A 19398-nucleotide genomic window follows, 5' to 3' on the forward strand; every position below is an offset into this window, starting at 1 on the left:
TCAGGTATTCTTTTATAGCAATGCCAACAGACTAACACTCTTGTGATATCATACAAGCTAACTTAAGTCATTTCCAGAATAAAGCAGGATATAAATACAATGTTTACATAATGAATAAGGAGCATGTGCTACTGACTAGAAGGATGAGAAGGAAAATAGTCAAGTGCACCAGCTTACCAAGTGAATTAGTCAGCTTGAGCTGCTGTAACAAAATACCACAGAATGGGTAACTTAAACAATGTCAGTTTATTTCTCGCAGTCCCAGAGGCTAGGAAGTCCAAGATCAAGATACTGACAGAGAGCTGGGCTCAGTGTGCATGCCTGTAATCCTAGCTACTTGGGAGGCTGAGGCAGGAGGATTACTTGAGCCAGGAGTTCAAGTTCAGCCTGGGCAACATAGCAAGACCCTGTCAATAAAAAATAAAAATAATTTAAAAAAAGATCCTGACAGATTTGGTTCTTAGTAAGAGCCCTTTTCCTGGCTTGCAGACAGCCACCCTCTAGCTATATTCTCACATTGTGGAGACAGAGAGAGCTCTGGTCCCACTTCTTCTTACAAGGGCACTAATTCCCTGATAGGGGCCCTACCCTCAAAATCTCATCTAAACCTAATTACCTCACAAAGGCCGCACCTCCAAATACTATCACATTGGTTAGTGCTTTGTCATATGATTAAAAAAAAAAAAAAATCCACCAGAATCTACTTATTAAACAGTTAATGTTACTTAAAAACAGTAATTCCTACCTCATCTTTTGCAATAAAGGCAACTTTGCCAAACTATATGTGCAAATATCAGGCCCGTGGCAAACACGGAGTAAGCAGGAAAGTCAGTATTAAAAGCCCCTAATGCAGTATTTTCAAATGATGAGAATCAACCTTGTGGTTCCACTCACCTTCAGCAAGGTTCCAATATGGCAACTTGTGTTATTCTTTATTATAGATTTAAAGCCCCATTAGCTACTTGTTCTTCCTGGTGGCTATAATAATTATAATAGCAGGAGCTATACTATTCCTCAGCAGACTTCCTCTTAATAGCTTCCAGGATGCTTATCTGAGAACCATCTCACCACATTTCACAAATACTTCATCCTTGACAGCCCACTCTATTCTTTGCACATCCTTTCATGCTGCATGCATATACTTGAAAGAGTTATAAATTCCAGCTCTATCCCAAATTATCTTTCCTCCTGTAAACTCCACATCATCTCTTTGCTACATTATAAAAGAATGTCCTTATCTGAAGTTTCCAATATTTGATACTGAATGACCGTATGTTGCATGAGTTCATTTCAGCAGCTAAGTGACAATGGCTTTCTGCCAAAGCTGCAGAATAGTCATTCCTCAGAATCAGTAGGAAATTGGATTCAGGACCCTCCATGGACACCAAAGTCCTTGATGCTTGAGTCCCGCAGTCAACCTGCAGAACCCCAGACCTGAGAGCTAACTGTACAGTGTATTCTACCAAAATGAATGAGTTGACCACATACATCTGTGGACACAGTCATAAGGTCCTATAATACTAGAACTTGATGGAATCTTATAGGTTACCTAGTCCTCCCCACTCTCGCCCACATTTTGCAACAAGGAAAACAGAGGCCTTAAGAAGTATTCATTCAGGCAGTCTCCCCTGTATCAGTAGTTATGTGGTATCCCAGAAGTTCAACTGTTCAGTCAGTTATTTGAAACTTGCTACGTATTTTCCCATTAAAATACATTGTTACAACAGAAAGCTAGGCTCTCAGATTAGTCCACAAAATCCTACTTAGGATAGATGGTGGTGATGTTGGTAGGCACAACCATGTGAATGTAGTTAAATGTCACTCAACTGTATACTAAAAAATGGTAAAGGTGGTAAATTTTCTGTTATATTTATTTTACCACACTTAAAAAAAAAATCTAACTCATGAAGTGACTGAAAGTTGTGGTACCAGAGGAAGGAAGAGCAGAAGGAAGAAGTTCCCACCATCCTGCCTGCGTCCAAAATTCCCTTAGGAAACTGCCCTCCCCAATCTCAGCCACTGTGGGGCTACCTCAGTCTCATCGCTAGGTAGCCAACTGCTGCCTTAAGCCAGTCCCCCTGGCCACTGTGTTGGTTTATGAGCCATTTCAGTTCAATGAGATTCAAGAAGCATGTGTATGTATGTGTGTGTATGTGTATGTGTGTGCACATGCACACAAGCATGTGTACGTGTGTGTGTGTGTGTGTGTGTGCTGCCAGGGAGAGTATTTAAAGCCCCATTAGCTGCAAAAAGAAAGCAAGCAAGGAAAGCAAGGAAGGAAGAAGGAAGGGAGGGGAAGAGGGAAAGAGGGAGGGAGAGAAAGGAGGGAGGAAAGAAGGCACCTCTCCTTTTTTATTCTGCTGGAAGCCTATCTGGACAGGATCGTGGATAAATGGGAGATCCTGAATCACTGTGGCCACTGCTGCCACCATAATGGGTGCTAAACTGAGGCCTAAACCAGCACACAGAAGAATACACAGTGTTAAAAGAACTGCACAGAAAGAGTAGAGCTGCTGATGAAGCTATGAACTTTGGAACATACAGTATCTGAAGTATAAAGTTTACCTCTGAGCTTTTGCTTGCATGACTCAATAATTCCTCATTTTGTTGTAGCCAATTTGTGCTGGCTTTCTGTTTACTTGCAATGAAAATATTCTTATCAGATACACTTCTAGAATAAAGTTTGAAATAGACCAAGTTTGATCCTCATCCACTTCCCTTTCTGAAACCATCTTCCACCAGCCACTCTGTTTCTGCCCAGGCACCAGTGCCCTCCTCTGTCCCAAGGATCCCATTCCGATATCCTACTCAGGCCTGCACTAACTTTGAAAATGCTTCAGGCCCTGACATCACCTTCTCCTTTCCTCCTTCTTCTTTTACTCCCTGCTTCACCTCCACCACAAGTACAAATGCATGAAACAAAAATATTTTAAATATATAAATTACTATGAGTATGTTGTAACTGAGCCTAAAAGAGGACGAAGAGTTTGTGCCCACATCAGTTCATGTGGGTCGACATGAATGGGTAGAAAAGTCACTGCTAGAAGCAGGTTTTAGGTGCAGTTCTGGGCAGAGGCTGAATGATATCTGTTCCCCACAGAGAGATGCAGGTCATGCTGCAGAAGCTGGCTTTACAAGGGAATCTGGGAGACACTAGGCACAAGAAGAGCCACTTGATGGCCCAGGGGACACAGTGTGACCCAGAGTTGTGAAAGTCTGGAACACAGGTTGTCCAGGGAGGCTGAAGAGTACAGTGCTGAAAAACAGCACCTTAGAAGGAAGAAGCTGTGTTCTCACTGAGGAAGGCACAGCCCCTGCAGCAGAAGCCTCTTCAAAGGCCGGTAGCAGTAGACATCAATGAGCGGGGGAGCTGTGAGCACACGTTAAGACACTTGCTGGACTCAGGAACAATGGGCAACAGGTTAGGGGGAAGGTGTTAAGGTTCTATGTCTCCAGGTGAGAAATATGAGCAAGCAATATATGGACTATTAATGTGGATACCTGACAACTTCTGCTGCTGCTGCTCCTGCTTCCTCTGTTTTTTGTTTTTTGAGGCAGGGTCTCACTGTGTCAACTAGGCTGGAGTGCACTGGCACAATCATAGCTCACTGCAGCCTCAACCTCCTAAGCTCAAGCAATCCGCCTGCCTCAGCCTCCAGAGTATCTAGGACCACAGGTGCATGCCACCATGCCTGGCTAATGTTTTTGTTTGTTTGTTTTGTTTTTGTTTTGTAGAGATAGGATCTTGATATGTTGCCCAGGCTGGTCTCAAACTCCTGGGCACAAGTAATCCCCCACCTCAGCTTCCCAAAGTGCTGGGATTACAGGCGTGATTATGGGCACAATGTCAATGTATATCCACAGGTTAATGTGACATAGGGACGTTTAGATTATACAAAGAAGAATTTAATAAGTGAACAGCCAAAACACAGTATCAGGGCCATGACAGAGAAGGAGACCTAGCGCCACATTAAAGAGCTTCAGGGAGAAGATTCAAGAGGGATTTTGACAAGTGGGAAGATTATCAAGTGGAAATAGGGAAAGCACTTTAAGGTGAAGGAATGTCATGATCAAGGGAGTAGAGGGATGAAAGCAGGGGTTACGTCCAAGTCTAGGTACTTGTGGCTGCCATGCAAGTACAGTCAGAGGGGAGGGAAGGGGAACACACTGGCATGAAAGGGCAAACAGATCCGGGGAGATGGGAGCGCAGCTGCTTTGTTGGGGTGGGCTTTGTTAAGATGGTAAAATGAGCATACTTGTAAGCAATAAGTCAAATTACCATAATGTATGAATGAATAGCGCCTCCAAAGACTCCTGGGAACATTTATCGTTTTAAAATAGGCTACTCGTTAACCCAAACCATCTTGAAACTGTCTGAATTTCAGACAGTGGAGGAAACAGAAAAGCAGTCAGGCAGTGTGAAAACAAGCATTTGGGGGCAGGACTACCCTGGGCGGTCTCATCCTCCCACTCCTACTTTCCCATCCCTACCGTGAGGGTCCCGGCCGGTCTCCACAGCTCTTCCGGCTTCCTCTCAGCTGGTTCCCTTCTCAACTTCCAAACCCACACTTGGGTGTGGCACTCCAAGGTCTGGCTTTGTGTTGCTGTTGTTGCTTTAAACAAGACCACAGTTGTGGAGGGAAGCCTCAATAATGGCGGATGTTTTTAACATATGTATATGTTGGACATATTATGTTTTGCCTGCCTGCACTGTCTTTTTAATAACCTGCTGCAGCCATTAAAAAAAAAAAAAAAAAAAAACCAGCAGTGAATGTACTGACTGCTACTGCACCTACACTTTAAAATAGTTACAATAGTAAATTTTATATTATATTTATTATACCACAATAAAAAAATAAATAAAACATAATTGTTAGAAAACATACCAAGGTCCTTGTTTTTTATTCAACAATTAGCACTCTTTCGTGTCTTCTTACTAAAGAGGGGAAATAAATACTTATAAATATGATATTTGCCTTTGATTGGGTTGGTTTACACCCTCAGTGTCTCTACTAATGTACAAATAGTCATAATAATAATGTCCATGGTACACATTTCTCTTACAACATAGATTTGACAGAGTTTTTAAAAAGATATTAGATATAGTTTAATTTTCATTTTACATGATCAAGAGGAATATGTATATTGTATTAAAGTAAATGAATACAACAATCAATACTACAGGAAAAACAGAGCCTTCCCTATCAGAGTCCTTAACACGGAGACGGAAAGAATGAAACATATTCTCAAACTAAATCACCCCTCAAGCTTTCTGAAATTAGCAAAGAATGTTTGCAGCTGACCTATTTCTCGCCCACACGACTGTGTTGATAATTGACTTTTGTCCCCCAGGGAAGTACTCAAATATAATTGAGAAGCACCTGCCACATAGAGAGTATAGTTTTATATACCTAATAATTCCCGTAAATATTGTATTTAGCTTGGAACTCAAGCACTCTGCTTTCTCCTTAATTGTATTTCTCAAGAAAAATGTTATAATTACCAAAACTGAGTTATTATGAACATCTAGATAAACTAAAAGAAGCATTTTGAATTGTAAGTACCCAAGATATTTCTATTACTAGAAATTATTGAAAATGATGACAATAACCATTTATATTATTCATATACTTTTCTTTAATCCTGTCGATCACATCCTATTATAAAAACCACTCCCCTCTATAGATGGGAGCCACTCCATGATGACAAGAAGTCCAGAGTCAGGGGTTTGATTTCCATGCAGGTTAAAGAGTTTTGTGGCCGGGCGTGGTGGCTCACGCCTGTAATCCCAACACTTTGGGAGGCTGAGGTGGGCGGATCACCTGAGGTTGGGAGTTCGAGACCAGCCTGACCAACATGGAGAAACCACCGTCTCTACTAAAAATACAAAATTAGCTGGGCATGGTGGCACACGCCTGTAATCCCAGCTACTAGGGAGGCTGAGGCAGGAGAATTGCTTGAACCCAGGAGGTGGAGGTTGCAGTGAGCCAAGATCACACCACTGCACTTCAGCCTGGGCAACAAGAGCGAGACTCCAACTCAAAAAAAAAAAAAAAAAAAAAAACTGGGCATGGTGGCTCATGCCTATAACCCCAGGAGTTTGGGAGGCCGAGGCGGGTGGATCACCTGAGGTCAGCAGTTTAAGACCAGCCTGGCCAACATGGTGAAACCCCGTCTCTACTAAAAATATAAAAATTAGCCAGGCATGGTGGTGCACACCTGTAATCCCAGCTACTCAGCAGGCTGAGGCAAGAGAATCGCTTGAACCTGGGAGGTGGAGGTTGCAGTGAGCTGAGATTGTGCCACTGCACTCCAGCCTGGGAAACAGAGTGAGACTCCATCTCAAAAAAAAAAAAAAAAAGAATTTTGCCAAAAAAAACACATTCAGCTTTACGAGCTGAGACTGAAGTTTCAACATAATTAAGAATATGATCCATCCCATTCAACACTGTGACTTGAAAAGCCATCTCTAACACTGACCTAAGGAAAGGCAAGTCCATTTCTATCCTCACGCCAACATCTACACAGCTACAACTGAAACTTCTCGGGCTGGTGTGAACAGTATGTTAATGAAAAAATTTGAGCCTTGGCAACATAGCAAGACCCCATCTCTACAAAAAAAAAAAAAAAAAAAAACAAGAAAAACAGCCAGGCATGATGGCACACGCCTTTAGTTCCAGCTACTTGGGAGACTGAGGCAACTTGGGCCCAGGAGTTCAAGGCTGCAGTGAGTTGTGATTGCGCCACTGCACTCCAGCCCGGGTGACAGAGCGAGATTCTGTCTAAAAAAAGGAAGAGAGAGAGAAAAAAAAAAAAATCTGAAGGCAGTCACAAAAGACTACATGTGATTTTATGGTTCCATTGATATAAAATGTCCAGAGTAGGTAAATCCATAAAGACAGAGAATAGATTAGTGGATGCCTAGGGCTGGGAGGTGGGGAAGAGGATGCAGAATGACTGCTAACAGGGACAGGTTTCTTCTCCAAGTCATGAAAACATTAGATTATGACATGCCTGAAAAAAAAAATGCCTTTCCCACTTCTCAACACAAACACACACTCTCATACACACACACACACACACACACACACACAGAGGGCAAATTAAAAAGCAGTGACTAACAACATTCTACTGGTAACAATGATCATTTTACCCACCTGTTTGATTCTAAACAATAATCAGCATTGAATTGTTGGCACTAGCATTGGGTCATTTAAGAAGAAAAAAAGGAAGATGATAAATTTATCTGCACAAGTTACTATGCATTTCCATTACTGCTAGATTTTCCATATGTTATCAATGAAACTGCTAAAAAACAATTTCCATAAGGAATTTAAAATCTCATCATAATATATGGACACAGTGAGCACTATAAAAGTTAACCACTTGTACTGATCTTACAACCCAGAAAATGCATATTCTTTTCAAGTTTCGGCTTATAAAATATTTACTCCCAGAACAAATGCTACAACAGAAATTAAACTGCAACCTTGGAGAAAGATACATCCATCAACATAGAACAGAAAATGAGAAATGAAATAGACACGATTTGTCATCCAAATGATTACAGTGAGATGACAAGAAAAATTCAGGAGCCGTTGAATAAGTTTTACAGCCCTTACCTAACTAATGCTTTCAAATCATGAATGCCATCCCTTCAGATTCAAGTAATTACCTCTGCTCTATTTATGTGTGTAATAAGAAAAGACACGTTAAAGAAAATCGGAAAGTTTATAAAGGCGCATGTTTACTCTACTCGAAATGAGAACTATCTTTAAGGAATTCCAAAGCACTGATTATATTCAAGCCAGATGATAATACATTAGCCTCATCTATTTCTGAAGGCAGGGTGACCTAGCACACAGCTTGTCATTATTGTTACTTGAAAGCAGTAAAGCTACAGTATTCCCTTAAAATTGAGTCTATAATTCAGCTTTCTCATGAATTTGGGCTTCTACTTCCAGTCCTACCTCCCTGAGTGCCCTCCTTCCTCCTCACAGTACACATGTTTAAATCCATGTGAAATTCTTGATGTGTCCACATAGTCGAGTTCAGAACTGACATTCTTATAGAATGATTTCTTGGTTCATGAAGCACAAGGGCAACTGTGCAAAAGCAGGACAGTACTGACTGCTCCAACCAGAGTGTGTTTGGATTGGGGTTTGTTGAGGATAACAGCCCAGCTCTTCTTGAGACTTATCCATTGATGTATTCTAAGATGGAGAGGTATAGCAGAGTGGGTTCCTGGGGATGGTCAAAGAGTGCTTTGCAAGCTTTGTCTTACCATGGCCCACAAAGGAAATAATTGTGCAACATACTGGATTCAGTGGAACTGAAAAACAGTCCAGAAGCTCAGCCTACACCAGGCTCACCCCACTGAAGGATCATCTTGGAGGATACATGTTTTGAGGCCTGTCACCCATTCTCGGCCCACACGCTCTGTGGGAAAGAAAGCTCCAGCAAAGGGAGAGCAAATAGAGAGATGGCACTGTTCTGGGAAGCTCTCTGTTCCAAAATATGGCTTAAAAAGCATGCAGAGCCAGGCGCAGTGGCTCATGCCTGTAATCCCAACACTTTGGGAGGCTGAGGTGAAAGGACTGCTGGAGCCCAGGATTTGAGACCAGCCTGGGCAATATGGTGAGACCCCATCTCTACTAAAAGTTAAAAAAAAAAAAAAAAAAAGCCAGGCTTGGTGGTGCACATCTGTAGTCCCAGTTACTTATAGGCTGACGTGGGAGGATCATGGGAGCACAGGAGTTTGAGGCTGCAAGGAACACAACAAAGAAAGAAAAGAAAGAAAGACAGAGAGAGAGACAAAGAGAGAGAGAGAAAGCAAGCAGAGGCCAAACACAGAGGGCTACTGAGCAGAATGGGACCTGCATGCCCCACTCTCCACATGTCTATAGAGTCTTCATGAATTTGAGTGAGTTGCAAGCTGCTCACCCTGGTTAGGATTTATGCTTTATTCTGAGTCAGAGCTTCAGAAATGAGACCAACAATGGACCCAGCTTTGAGGAAGATGAGTATGGACAATGCCAAGACCACATCCAGAAAAGATGGGTCAGACCCAGATTTAAGTGGCCAAAGCAAACCCATTAAACAGCATTGCCTTTTGTTTAAACCGTGTTTGAAAGGGCAGTCTCTGCTTCCTTAATATCCAGGGTTGACCCTGTCTGGGGCAGCAGGTGGAGCAATTAAGGGGAGAGGGCCAAAGCCAAAGTCATTTTCAGTTTACATTTCCACACAGCTTCCTATAATTTTCTAGAAAAATTAAAACTTGAATCAGAACTTATCTAAGTTTCAATAAAATCATACCATTCTAAATTAAAGGATAACTATTTATTCTACAGAAACGAAATTGAGGGCTGGATGTGATGGCTCACACCTGTAATCGTAGCACTTTGGGTGGCTGAGGCAGGTGGATCACTTGAGGTCAGGCGTTCAAGACCAGCTTGGTCAACATGGTGAAGCCCCATCTCTACTGAAAATACAAAAGCTAGCCAGGCGTGTTGGCGGGTGCCTGCAATCCCAGCTACTTGGGAGGCTGAGGCAGGAGAATCACTTGAACCTGAGAGGGAGAGGTTTCAGTGAGCTGCGATTGCGCCACTGCACTCCAGCTGAGCAACAGTGTGTGATTTTATCCCCCCCCCAAAAAAAGAAATGAAATTTTGGCAATTCTATCCATCAAGAACAGAGACTCAGACATAAGTAAAAATTATTAGTTAACGGGTTAGCTGCCCAGTAATTATATTTCTTTCTTTGTAAGCTCAGTTCAATTTATTTAAGCCCCAAAACAAGAAGAAGCACAGTTTGCCAAGAGGGACAGAGTTCTTTCTTGCTCTATCAGAGCAAGGGAAGATTCATTGCACAAAAAACTCACAAAGGAAATAAGTGTGAACTTTTAAAAGTTCATTGTAACTGTATTACACCATTTAGCAAGGAAGGTCTACTTACACAGCAAGTAGAAACTCACAACTTTGCAGATGAAAATGATTCACTACTGTCTTCCATGCAGCTAAAATATAAAAATGGTTGTGCCCCCAGCTTGGCCAGCATGGTGAAACCTCGTCTCTACTAAACATACAAAAATTAGCCAGATGTGGTGGCGGGCACCTGTAGTCCCAGCTACTTGGGAAGCTGAGGCAGGAGAATCACTTGAACCCAGGAGGCAAAGGTTGCAGTGAGCCAAGATTGTGCCACTGCACTCTAGCCTGGGCAACAGAGTGAGACTCCTTCTCAAACAAAAATAAACATAAATATAACTGGTTGTGCCCCTCCTTGGCTGTTTCCCTCAGATCCATTCCTCCCCCTTCACTGCTCCGCTTTCTATCTCAGGGGGCCACAGCCTGCAGCTTGTTTCCCAGAATCCCAGGTCAGTGGGCTTCTAGAGAGGCTCAGCCAGTGGGAGGAATTGGTAGAAGACTGGAAGGTGGAAGGAATAATTCTACAAGAAGCTAACCAAGCAAACAAAAATTCCATCCATGATAGAACTGGGAAGAAACCAGTCTCTAAATTCTTCAACTGATGCTATGGTTCTTCAAGCGACCACACAGATTCAGAACATTTCTAGGATCTAAGAGGAATAAGCTCCATATGTCCTTGCATGTATCCACACCTATGTGACTATGTGTGTTTGGCTTGTTTATACAGGGATAAAGTGGACTGTGGCGAAAAAAAGAGTAGAGTCTGAGCCAGGATCCCTTGTGTCTGTTCTACCATTATCTATTGGTATGACCTTTATGTCCTTGGGCCTATGTTTTATTCATCTGAAAAAAGAGACTGAAGTATTTTCTTTCTGCAATCTCTTCCTGTTCTAAAATTCTGTGATTCTAAGTTTATGGATACATTTTGCATATATGCATGCCTCTAGACATATGATTATTCTCAGAGCTATGCGCAAAGCATATACCTTCTGTTGATGAATTTGCATTTCATCAGAGAAACATATCTATAACTGGTGCTCAAATTATAACCCAAAGAATTTGTTTGCCAACTTGTTTTATTCTAGTATCAACCTAAAAATCTGAATGTTTTAGATCTCTAAATACAGTGCGGTTCATTGAATTATTGTAACGATCATCTGATTAGCATACCTTAAAAAATACGAGGTTCCTTGCTCTAAGGTAGATGGTTCCAACAATGGCTGCAACTGTATCTTCCATTCCACATGCTCTTTTTTTAAATGAAATATTATTATACATTATTCTGTAACTTATTATTTTCACTTAAATGCATTTCCATATCATTACATGCAGAGTGGCTTCATTTTTTTCTTTAATGGCTGAATAGTACTCTGTAGTATAATATATAGTAGTCCCCCTGTAATCGCGGAGGATACATTCCAAGACCCCAGTGGATGCCTGGAACTATAGATAGTAACAAACCCTATATATATATAATGTATGTTCCTATACATATATACTTAAGATGAAGTCTAATTTGTAAATTAGGCACAGTAAGAGATTAACAACAATAACTAATAATAAAATAGAACAATATTAACAATATGCCATAATAAAATTTATATGTAATGTAGTCTCTTTCTCACTCTCAAGATATCTACTGTACTGTACTTCAGACTTCAGTTGACCACAGGTAACTGAAACCAGGGAATGCAAAACCATGGATAAGAGGGCCCCAATGTGGCCAGCCGCGGTGGCTCACGCCTGTAATCCCAGCATTTTGGGAGGCTGAGGTGGGTGGATCACGAGGTCAGGAGATCGAGACCATCCTGGCTTACACGGTGAAACCTCGTCTCTACTAAAATTACAAAAAATTAGCCGGGCCTGGTGGCAGGTGTCTGTAGTCCCAGCTACTTGGGAGGCTGAGGCAGGAGAATCCCTGGAACCAGGGAGTCATAGGTTGCAGTGAGCCAAGATCATGCCACTGCATTCCAGCCTGGGCGACAGAGTGAGACTCTGTCTCAAAAAAAAAAAAAAAAAAAACTCTTTTACTGACTGCTGCATACATACGTTGTTTCTAGTTTCTCTGCTCAATGTGATGTTTGCTGTGGATTTTAGTAGATAATTTTTATTAGATTTAGGGAGCTGCCTTCTATTCTGTTTTTAAAATCATGTGCCTCTAGATATGCTCTATTCTTAACTTACAAAAGTTATCAAATACTTTTTTGGTACCTACTGAAATTAACATATATTTTTCTGTAATTTGTTACATAAATTGAATAATCTTTGAATTCCTGTTTATACTATTGGGACTGAATTTGACTTGCTGTTTTTCTGTGCGTGTGTGTGTGTTTACTCATATGCTCTTTTATAATGTGACCTTGTTGCACCCCATCAAAAGATAGTCTGTTTTCTCTTTCCTTGCAACTGGGCAGGCTCTTGGACATGTTTGGACTTGAGGTTGCAAGAGAAGTGATACAGTGTAGCTTTCGAAACTGGGTCTTAGGAGAGCTGCAGCTTCAGCCTTCACTTCTTGGAACCTAGCCACCATATTATCAGGAAGCTCAAACAACCATGTTGAGAGGCCCAGGTGGAGAAAAACTGAGCCCTTGCCAAAAGCTCTAGTTGAGTTCTCAGCCGGCAGCCAGCACCAACTGCCAACCCATGTGTGAGGCTACTCTGGACTTTCCAGTCATCCCAGTGCCCATATAACATCACACAATGCAGAACTGTCTGGTTAGTACACAGAAATAAAAAAATATTGTTGTTTTAAGCCACAGAGTTTTGGGAGAAGTTTGTTAGGAGGCAATTTCTCCCCACTAAACAAAGCATTTAATGTTGGAGCAGAACCTCATGTCTAAAATATATCAAGCTAGTCATCCATCCATGGCTTCATTCATTCAAGTGTATGTTTACTGAACATATACTATGCTAGATGCTGAGAACACAAAGATCAAATGCAGACATGTCCCTGTCCTCATGGAACTCATCTGGATGGGGAGACAGAATGTAACAGAGAAATCTAAGTACATGTTAAATAAAAGTGGTATGCTGGCCGGGCGCGGTGGCTCAAGCCTGTAATCCCAGCACTTTGGGAGGCCGAGACGGGCGGATCACGAGGTCAGGAGATTGAGACCATCCTGGCTAACACGGTGAAACCCCGTCTCTACTAAAAATACAAAAAAAACTAGCCGGGCGAGGTGGCGGGCGCCTGTAGTCCCAGCTACTCAGGAGGCTGAGGCAGGAGAATGGCGTAAACCCGGGAGGCGGAGCTTGCAGTGAGCTGAGATCCAGCCACTGCACTCCAGCCTGGGCGACAGAGCGAGACTCCGTCTCAAAAAAAAAAAAAAAAAAAAAAAAAAAAAAAAAAAAAAAGTGGTATGCTAATGAAAACTGGCACAAGGCCCTCTCGGAGCCCCTACTTGGGGAACTGACTTTATCAGGAAGGTTAGAAGAGGAAGTGAAGACTAAAATCCCAGATCTCAGGGAAGATTAAAAGTTAACTAGGCAGAAGGAAAGGCAAGAACCTGCCACACAGAGAGCTCAGCATATGCAAAGGACAAGTGGCAAGAGGGAGGACAGGGTGCTCAAACTTTGTGTCCAGAGCTAAGAGATCATGGCTCAAGATGAGGCCAGAAGCAAGTAGAGACCAGGCAAGGTACGACTTTGCTGGCCTCATAACAGCAGACTTAACAAGGAAAAGTCAACAAACTATTCCCACTCTGATCAGATTTTCTCTTCAAACCCCAGTAGGAAGAGGACTAACTTGGAGTACTCAACCATATAAACCGTAGGTGTAGTGACACACATGGATAGATATACTTATGGGTATATAATAGATACTTGGGGTACATGGTCATTGAGCCCGCCCTCTCATTCCTTGTCACATGTCACTGTACAGTTTGTAGACATCTCTGTCTCCATTGCTAGATTATAAAAATCTTTGAGTATGGGGGCTGTGTCTCATCCATGTTTTCATTCCTCCTGTATAATATCTAACACAGTGCTGGGCACATAGCAAATACTTAAGTGTTTCCTAAAACTTTAAAACATGACAAAATAATCCATTCATAAATAGCCTGTAAGAAGGGCTCTCCTGAAAGAAAATTCTACAGCCTCATTTGGAAAGCCACTCCAATGATGGCAACACTCTTAGGAAGGTCTTGCTGTAAAACATCATTCCTTTCTAATTTGGGCCAATTCTTGAGTTTCATCCTCAATGAAGAGTGAGAACACTTCATCACATTTCCAAAGAAGGCCTTTGTGTATACTTTGAAGATCATTTCTGGGTCACTCCTAGCTTTCTTTCCTTTCAGTGGCAAAGTACTTCATCTTCTCACCTTTCCTCAAATAAGCCATTTAGTTGCTCCCTGGATTCATTCCAAAACCTCCATGGTGGAGGCCAGCAATCTTGTAGACCAGAAACAAGGTCAAAGATTCCTGAGGGGCTTCATGAGCAGTACTCAGAATGGAAGCAGGCTCTCTTTCTCAGTCTGCTTGTTTTCCAGCCAATTCAAATGTGCATGTGTGTGCATGCACGCATATGTGCATATATATTCTCACAAATACTGAAACTTTTTAACAAGCTCAAAGAACAAATATTGTCTTATTGGGTGAGTTTGTCAACTGCCTTCTCTGCTTCACCAACAGCCCAATCTTCCCCATCAAATGTGACACATCGTTTTGTTTTTGTTTTTGTTTTTGTTTTAGTGAAAGCTTTTCTCCATATTTTTGTAAATAATATGACAAAGAAATTAGCAATTTTTTTTTTTTGGTATTCCACTATCTGCTTCAAAGGCATCACACAGACTGTGAAACAGCACCAAGAAATTTCATCGCTCTAATGTATCAAGAATTTGAATATCAATAAATCACTGATCATTCTATAAATAATGAGACTCTGGTTTTGGGTTTGGTTTGTTTTTGTTTTTGTTTTTGTTTTTTTGTTTTTTTTGTTTTTTTGACGGAGTCCTGCTCTGTCACCCAGGCTGGAGTGCTGTGGAGCAATCTTGGCTCACTGCAACCTCCACCGCCTAGGTTCAAAAAATTCTCCTGCCTCAGCCTCCCAAGTAGCTGGGATTACAGGCACACACCCCCATGCTTGGCAAATTTCTTTGTATTTTTAGTAGAGTGGGGGTTTCACCATGTTAGCCAGGCTGGTTTCGAACTCCTGACTTCAAATGATCCTCCCACCTTAGTCTCCCAAAGTGCTGGGATTACAGGCATGAGCCACTGTGACCCGTCCAAGGCTCTGTTAACATAAGCAGCTGTTATGCTTTCATAAAAAATATTTTTTGGCATTTGGGTGAAAATTTCAATTTTTTCCCAAAGTTACTGTTAAACTGCCTTTGCAATCATTGTCTTTATCTCATCAAAGAAATGTAAATCCCTCAGTGATTTTTATTGTAGCCAATACAGAAGTCTGTATGATGTCATTTGAATGAGATCATGTGTAGGATACTTACTGAGTTGTAAAGTGCTCATAAAAATTAAGTACTATTTTTGTACTGAAAAACAAGAAGATTGTATATACAATACAATTACAATTAACTCCAGAATTTAAATTAGACCATTTAATCAAAGCAATGAATTCCCATTTCATAGATGAAATATATTTATTCAAAAAAATCTACTTTGCTTTAAATTATTCCCAAAATTATTTAGCATGCAATACTTTTAACATCTCTCAAGCCAGCACATAGCAGCACGCTTTACAAGAACTTACATATATATAATCTCAATCAGTTATGGGCATAAATTGAGAAAAGAATAATAATATTAGAATATTATTTTGTTTGTGCTTGGAAGGAAGAATAAAGCATTAGTACAGTTATATAGATAAACTCAAAAGTTTTAGTCAAACAGCTTATAGAATGAACTGCTGTGTAATTAGTATTTCCAAGAATTTGCAACATTGAAACACCACTAAAAATAGGCACCTACAAAATAAACACCAGCAAGACCTCAAACAGTTGCATAACAGAAAGATGTTTTAAGATAAACAATGTTTGCCCTATCAAATACACAATATAAGTACTGCAAAGGAGATAGAATTCACTTTTAGAATGAATTCGGAATCCAAAATGCATTTATTTCCATAATGTACATGCTTAGTGCTTACTGAATTAAAGCGTAGTCAAAATTTCCGCTTCTGCAGAAAGTGAAATTCTGCATAATAAATATCATCTAAATATGCTTTATAGATCCTTTTAGGAGAGGTCTGAGTCCAATTTTGAGGCTAAAGCCCATTCCTCGTTGATATGTTTAAATTGATGATAATCACTAAAGAAACACCAGAGCTGCCATCATAGGTTAGAAAACACATTACACAATACTGAGTAACCTACAGGGAAAAGAACTTCTCAAGGTCACTTTAGCAGCTCACAGGAAGACCTGGGATAAAAGCCTCTTGGTGCGATGACCAATGTCTTCCTAGGTCACCCGAAACCTAGGACACACCCTGACAATTTCTGTTCCATAGAAAGATCAAGGTGACTCACTTTTGCATGATCTCTCTAGCACCCAGCAACCAGGGGTGGTTTCATTAACAGCACATGCACAGTTGGAAAACTGAGGACCAATTTCTTGTGCCAAGGTGAAAGCACCTAAACATCCAGCGTTACCAGCGATCCCGATCCCGAGCACAGACAACTCGCACTAGAACCACGCAGGAGAAAGCAAGCACTAGAAAAACAAACACGAAGCGAAGGCGCACCCAGACTGGGAGCTGAGTGCTGGCCTTCGTTAATTCCTATTTAACCAGATACGGCTGTCTTTCCCTAATTAAGCGAATCCAAGAAACGGTCCTAAAGTGAGAGTAAACTTTCTGCTCAAAGTGTCTTTCTTTTGACCGGAGCTTGACGATCTCTCCCAAGATCCAGACAGATAAGAGTATTCAAATTAGGACAAAACAGAAGAAACCACTAACTCAACTCGAATCAAACCAGGTCGCCGGCCCCGAGGGGTCTGGTTACTCTAGGTCGAGTTATACGACTTAGACATTTCTCCACGCACCAAAGGTGCAACCAGACGTATTTCCAGCTCTCAAATTCAACGTCCCTGACTTAAGCCAGGTCCCCGCCGAAATGTCCACACACATGCACAAACTAACTTCCCGGGGCGATGCGGAGACGCCGGGAAGCGAAGACTTCAAGAGTCCAGACTAGAGGGAGAGGGACTGAGTCCGAGCACCGGCCTCGGCCGGGAAGGCAGCTCCCGCACGTGGGGGCCACGACCGGCTCCAGGACCCCGCGCCGCGCGCTCGGCCTCCTCCCCATCCTGCTCTCCCGCCTCCTTCTCTTACCTGTCTGAGGATGAAGCTGGTCGAAGTGGTGCTGCCATCGGATCTTTTCAACCTGCTCCTCCGGGTTGTGGTGCCTCGGGCCACCTGGACTCGACACACGGGGCCAGAGAGAAGCCGGTGAGGACCGCAGCGCAGAGCGGGGCGACCACCCACGGCTGGTGTCCGCCTCCGGACCCGCTCCCCGGGGTCCCCCAGAGCCCGCACCCAAGTCTCCTCCGCGACTCCCAAATAGAGCCCCCATCCCCACCCACCCACTCCAAGCCTCGACGGCTGAAAAGATGCTCCAGAAGAGCAGCCCGCAAGCACCCACCACATCCATTAACAAAGACTCTCAGGGTGCGGGGTCCGAGTCCCCGGCATCCGCTGGGGGAGGCTGCGGGCTCCGGAGCGGGAGCGCAGAGACCTGAAGGAGGGTGAGGAGGAGGAGGAAGAGAAGGAGGAGAAAGAGGAGGAGCGGGAGGAGAAAGGGACGTGGAGGAGGGGTGGGGGAAGCTGGGCCGCCGACTCCCGGGACTGGGGCCCCGCACGCCCTGCACGAAGGCGGGGCGCTCTCGGGCGGCGGAGGAGGTGTGAGGAAGGAAGAGGAGGAAGAGGAGGAGGAGGAGGAGGGGCGGTACCTGCGAGGTGGGGGAGTGCGGCCCGTCCGCGGTCCCGTTCTTGGTGTAGGAGGAGGAGGACATCGTTCAGAGCCGCCGCATGGCCAGCCCGTGCGCGGTGGGCGGAGGGCGCTGGCCCCCTAGGCTGGGCTGTGGACGGAGGGGGAGGGCGCAGGACTTCCCCACCCGGCTCCAGGACCCGCGCCGGCGCCCGGGCTCCCTTCCCGCACTTCGGGGAGCGCGGCACCTTAAAGGGACCGAGGCGCTTCCCCCGCGCTTGCGGCGGGGTCCCGGGGAGGGGGCTTCTCGGAAACTCGCCTACCCGAGCGGATTGGGAGAAGCGCTCTCCCACCTAGCGAGCGCTTTACATCAGAGCTTCCAGAGGATGAAGGGAGGGGGAAATCTGGGATGGGGGTGGCAGGATTAAAATAGTCTGCACAGTTTAAAATGAGACAAAGGTGGCACGGTTCATGAATCAAGACTTGGGGAGGGAAGCTGGTGCAGTGTGGGGGGAGTGGGAAGAACCGAGCGGGTGTGTGTGTGTGTTTGCTGCACTGGAATTTTAAAAGGGCAAGATCAGAGCCACCTTCCGCGACTTCACTGATCAGCCTGCTGTGTAAGGGATGGGGTTTTGTGGTTTGCTTTTCGTCCGTGTCGTTGTATTGCTTTGGCAATTCCATCCTTAGAGCTGCGAGTCACACACATCCAGGCAGTCGTGGGAAACCCAGCCAGCCTGAGTCTGACGCGAGATGCTGCCCCGCCAAAGACCAGTATGTCCTAAGGAGTTTTGAAGGTCATGTTAGACCTACTAAGAAGCAAGAGTTGGTCACTGTGCCTCCCATTTCTTTGCGGATGGATGTTTCCAAGGGGAGAAATTCATCCTTGCAACCATACACACCGTTTGCCATTGCTTTCCTCCTGTAAATCCATACAAGAGATTAATTTGTGATCAAATTAAAAGAGAGGAATTGCGGAGAGGAAGAATAAGTGCGAGGTATTGTACAGAGGAATAAGAAGAGGGAAGAAAAATATATGCAAATTCAAAAATAAAGAGACTCCGTTTAAATGAAAATATACATACTATCTCAAATCGCTAAATCAGCTTGCATTCCAGGACTTTATGTTTATAGACACAACTACCATGCTTGTTTTAACAAATGTTTGGCTTTATTCAGGTCCTGGTTATATCTTACCATCCATCAGACACTTCCTTTCCATTCCTAATCCCTTCACTTAATCCAAACTTCTGTAACAATCTTATTAACTAGTGTCCTTGCCTCCAGGCTTCCTAGTGCATGTGCACATATGCACACATACACACGCAGAGATTTCATTCCCTCTACACACTACAGGCAAAACCATTTTCCTAAAATGTCCTGCCCAAGTCACTCTTCTCTAAGATAAAGTCCAAACTCCATGGTCCGACAACTCAGCCTCTCCTGCATTTCTGATCACTCTCCATCTCATTTCTCCATCTTGATCTCTCTATACAAACCTTCCAGCAAGCAGGCAGGTCTAGTCATCATTAGCCAAGTATTCCAAATACAATCGCACTTGAGCACCTCTGCTTTGGAACACCTCCTTGGAATATGCCCTC

At 43.2% G+C, this 19398-nt stretch overlaps 1 protein-coding gene across 3 annotated transcripts in view; it reads right to left on the bottom strand.

Annotated features, from left to right (window-relative positions):
• The window catches only part of CACNB4 (calcium voltage-gated channel auxiliary subunit beta 4), a 270003-nt gene extending 251143 nt beyond the window's left edge, over positions 1-18860 (bottom strand). For 2 of the 3 annotated variants that reach the window (XM_010372906.2, XM_010372902.2), the window contains exons 1-2: positions 17823-18860; positions 17206-17289 (exon numbers count right to left, since the gene is read on the bottom strand). In XM_010372906.2, the coding sequence (XP_010371208.1) occupies positions 17206-17289; positions 17823-17885 (147 nt within the window). In that variant the 5' untranslated portion in view covers positions 17886-18860. Of the gene's footprint in view, positions 1-17205; positions 17290-17515; positions 17639-17822 lie in introns of those variants that run through there. The other variant, XM_010372903.2, reaches the window with a different exon arrangement.
• Between the last annotated feature and the right edge of the window lie 538 nt (positions 18861-19398).

Source organism: Rhinopithecus roxellana, chromosome 14 (genome assembly GCF_007565055.1).
Source record: "Rhinopithecus roxellana isolate Shanxi Qingling chromosome 14, ASM756505v1, whole genome shotgun sequence".
Classification (NCBI taxonomy): Eukaryota; Metazoa; Chordata; class Mammalia; order Primates; family Cercopithecidae; genus Rhinopithecus; species Rhinopithecus roxellana.